The sequence below is a fragment of the Nelumbo nucifera genome, chromosome 3 (assembly GCF_055504915.1).
Source record: "Nelumbo nucifera cultivar China Antique chromosome 3, China Antique-T2T, whole genome shotgun sequence".
Lineage (NCBI taxonomy): Eukaryota > Viridiplantae > Streptophyta > Magnoliopsida > Proteales > Nelumbonaceae > Nelumbo > Nelumbo nucifera.
In genome coordinates, this window is record NC_142651.1 from 90,169,453 (window position 1) to 90,173,106 (window position 3,654).

The 3,654-nt window shown below is 41.2% G+C and overlaps 1 protein-coding gene across 2 annotated transcripts; it reads right to left on the reverse strand.

Annotated features, from left to right (window-relative positions):
* Positions 1–270: 270 nt before the first annotated feature.
* LOC148801713 (uncharacterized) lies at positions 271–1,655 on the reverse strand. 2 transcript variants are annotated; one of them, XM_088899576.1, is made up of 3 exons: positions 805–1,655; positions 572–676; positions 271–478 (listed from the first exon to the last, which is right to left on the reverse strand). In XM_088899576.1, the coding sequence occupies exons 1-3, from the start codon at positions 1,513–1,515 to the stop codon at positions 365–367; spliced, it is 930 nt and encodes a 309-aa protein (XP_088755702.1). In that variant the 5' UTR covers positions 1,516–1,655; the 3' UTR covers positions 271–364. The 2 variants fall into 2 exon arrangements, with proteins under 2 accessions (XP_088755702.1, XP_088755701.1); XM_088899575.1 differs by having other exon boundaries at positions 572–682; positions 805–1,653.
* Positions 1,656–3,654: the final 1,999 nt, after the last annotated feature.

Below are 3,654 nucleotides of genomic sequence, written 5' to 3' on the forward strand. Positions count from 1 at the left end.
ATATCAAAATGGGCCCTACCCATATTTTAATCCATGTGGACTGTGGAGTGATCAGGTGGCTAGTGCATCTTGTCCATCAGATTATGGACCTTCTTGATGGGCCCTACCAAGTCCATATAAACTCCTTTTCTAGACCTAGGCAAGCATCTGGATGTAATCTCTTTTCTTTCAATAAAAATGGTCAATGTAAAATTGCTTAGTTAGCCACGTGGCAAATTAAGGCTGGACTCCTGTTAACAGCAGAAAGTCTGTTTTTCTATAGAAAAAAAATATAGCACAAATATATGTAAAGTAACAAAACCCAAATCAAAATTACGTCTCTATATATAGAACACAGAAAACAAACAAATAGTCTTCTTAGAGCTCAGATGATAAGAACACGGTACATTTTTCCACAGCCACACTTGTAATGGACACTGAAACCTTCTCCCTCTCTCCCAACTGTCACACTTTCTTCCTCGTTAATCTCTGAAACTTCCTGCGCCCCAAACATTACTGATTAACAAGCAAGTTTGATTTAAACAAAAACAAAATCAAGGGAAAATGATATATATGATAGAGACTGAGAGACCTTGTTGTTGGTTCCATCACCGATTTCTTCTTTCATTACCTCCTGCATTATTTCGTTGCAGCATTCATTTATCTGTATCAGTCGTTTCTTTATCTGCTCCGGTCTCTGTAACTAAACAGAGCTCCAATGGTTATTTACATCTGATAGAAAACAATTAAAAGCAGCTTGAAGTAAACCCAGCATAAGCTTGTGCCGGATTGGTTATTCTCGATTCCAAAATAATCTTTAATTACCTTCGTAGCAGAACTCTCCACCTTCACAGGATCCGACAGTGCAGGATTGGTGATCTTGGAGAGCGTCTGACCGAAATCGGATGATCGGATTGTATCTTTTGTGGGCGGTGTCGTTGTAGTTTCTTGACATGCGCCATTTTTCTTGGTCGGCTCTTGAACTGCAGAGGGAATGGTGGACGGAACCAAAGGTGGACAAGATGGCAACATCTCCGTTTCCATGGGTGTCTTTGGTGTGTCGGATGAGCTAGAAAAAGAATGAAGCCTGTCTAAAGCAGTCGCCACCGGCGGTTGTGCTGCAGGTGGTGATGGGGTGGGGAAAGATTGTGATCGATCAAGAAATTGTGGTTTCTGTGGGGAAGGTGGCGGAAGATTGTTATTTTCGGACGGAGGATCCGGCGCAGAGTTGCACCGGCGGAGAGTCCACAAGGAAGAACCAAGAACAGTGCTTGTGGGGACAGGAGATGAGACCATGTCTGAGATTGAGCGAGGTTTTGGCGGTAACGTTGGATCGACCATGACTTTCTTGTTTAATGGCTCAGAGGTGCAGAGTTCTTGATGCAGATCCGAGGATGATCGTTTCTTCAAGGAGGAGCCACACAACTCACAGTGGCCATGGCTGAAATCAGTGCTCCCGAGCAGGAGAATAGACATGGGATGCGTGATTTCTGGGTCGAAACCCATGCCGTGATCGTCCCCCTTCTCTTGCTGCATATCTGCGCCTTCAAGATCAAGATCTCTGCGCCTTCAAGATCAAGATCGCAATCTGTGTTACGTTCTTCTCTGCTCTACCTTCGTGTTTGGTATTCGCTACGTACGACTGGAGCCCGGAGCTTGTGGGAGGGCAAGCTCGAATGCCTACAGTGGTTTTTATAATGACAAGGCCCGCGCCGCAGTCGCGACATACGCAAACTGTAATTAAAAAAAAAAAAGTTTTGTGGGCTGGGCGGTTGGTGTAAAGAAGACAACACCTAAGACGGAGATGGGCTTAAGGATGTCAATGAACCGGTTTTGGATTGGACCCGTCCAGTCCAAAATCAATTTGTATAGACTAACAAGACATATAGAATTGGACCAATCCGATCCAAAATATTTATTAGATTGGATTAGACATGATCCATCCTTAACAAATTTATATTGGATTGGGTTGAACTAAGCAAATATCTGGTCCATTGATATAAGATAAGAAAATATGTGCTAATGGACCGGATTTGGATTGAAACCAATCTAAATCAAAATGAATTTAGACAGATTGGATGGTCCAGACATTGAATTGGAATTGTCCAAATTGATCCAAAACATTCATTGGATTGGATTGGACCTGGTCCATTTACAATGAACTCACATTGGACTGGATCATATTGGACCAAATCCAGTCCAATTGACACCCTAGATGGGCTCCGTCCTGACACAGCTACGCAGTCCATCTAGATTTTCTTGCCACAGCATGCCTCACGCTGACTTCATGGCCTGTCCTGACCGCACATCGGGAACATCTCCCATACTTAAATTTATTATTCATGGGAGATGTTCCAATACAAGGTAGGATGTGACTGTGAGGTAAGTATGAGGCGCGCTCAGTGAGTAACAGATCCCTATTCCCAATGAAAGATGAAGGGAATGGTTACTTTTGAGATTCTGTCCATGTGGACACTTATCTGATACCAATCCATCAGGTCACAAAACTACATTTTGATTCCTTGACTTCGGAAGACTAAAGGAGGAATTCAATTCCTTTCTAGACTTAATCCCATGGAATTTCAAATGATTATTGACTAACCACTTTAACATCACACACTACAAGAAAATCAAAACTGCCACTAAAAGTCTTAAAAATTGTCGCTAAAGGTTTTACCAGCAGCCGATAAATTGCCACTAAAACAGTTATCGCTAACGTTCTAGTGGCAGTTTTTCCGACAGTCGGTAAAAATTAAAAATTGCTGCTAGTTACAGTTTTCTCTAAATCTCCGACAATTGAATATAGCGTCAATTACACTTTTTTTTACACATGCCAAAATAACCTGAAATTCATTCCAAATAACCTATAATTATTTTCAATTATTAAATAAGCTTATAATTTACTTCAAATAACCTATTTTATAACAATTCATCCAAATTGAAATGAAATACAAAAAAAAAAACAAAAAAACAAAAGATCAAATACAAATAAAATTTAAGTCTATTCTCCATTCAAAATACAAATTCCATCCATTCATAAGTGCATCTGCTGAAAAATGCATTGGGACAAATTAGTTTGCGGGTAATTACAAAACACAAAGAAAAGTATACCAAGGGCCCTTAAAGCAACCTCTCGTCTCAACATATCAGCACTGTCTCTTTCACATGTATATCTACAATTAAGCTCCAACACCATTTGGGCATTAGGATTGGAAACCAATTTATCATTATCCACTTATTGCTGCTTAATCTTCATAGAGGCTAAACTCTGAGCATGCCTCTTCTCTCAAGTTTTCAAGCTTTCATTTGCTTTGCCACTTGAAAGCGATATATTAATAGCGGTGGAAATTTCCCCATCCCTGATGGGGACCCTACTTCCCTGACCCGATGAGGTCGGGGATGGGATTGTTTTGGTGGGGCGGGAACAGGGATGGGGATTAATAGGAATCTCCCGATCAGGATCGGGGTTGGGGATGGGGATTGAGGTCCCCGCCTCACTTCAACCCTGATTATATATATATACTACAATCAGTCATTGCTCCCTCTCCAATAAGATCAGGCCAAGTAGATCTTTCACTATACAAATGCAATCTATCAATGGCAAACAAGGATTTGAGCAGCAAAGCATGTTGAGAAGAGATTCTAGCCTCCATACATGAAGGGGGCAAATTTTAG

Coding starts and splice junctions, on each gene's coding strand:
- LOC148801713 (XM_088899575.1), bottom strand. CDS start 1,515: ATGCAGCAAGAGAAGGGGGACGATCACGGCATGGGTTTCGACCCAGAA. Junction 683..804: donor TGGAGAGTTCTGCTACGAAG/GTAATTAAAGAT, acceptor AGCTCTGTTTAG/TTACAGAGACCGGAGCAGAT. Junction 479..571: donor GTGATGGAACCAACAACAAG/GTCTCTCAGTCT, acceptor TTTGGGGCGCAG/GAAGTTTCAGAGATTAACGA.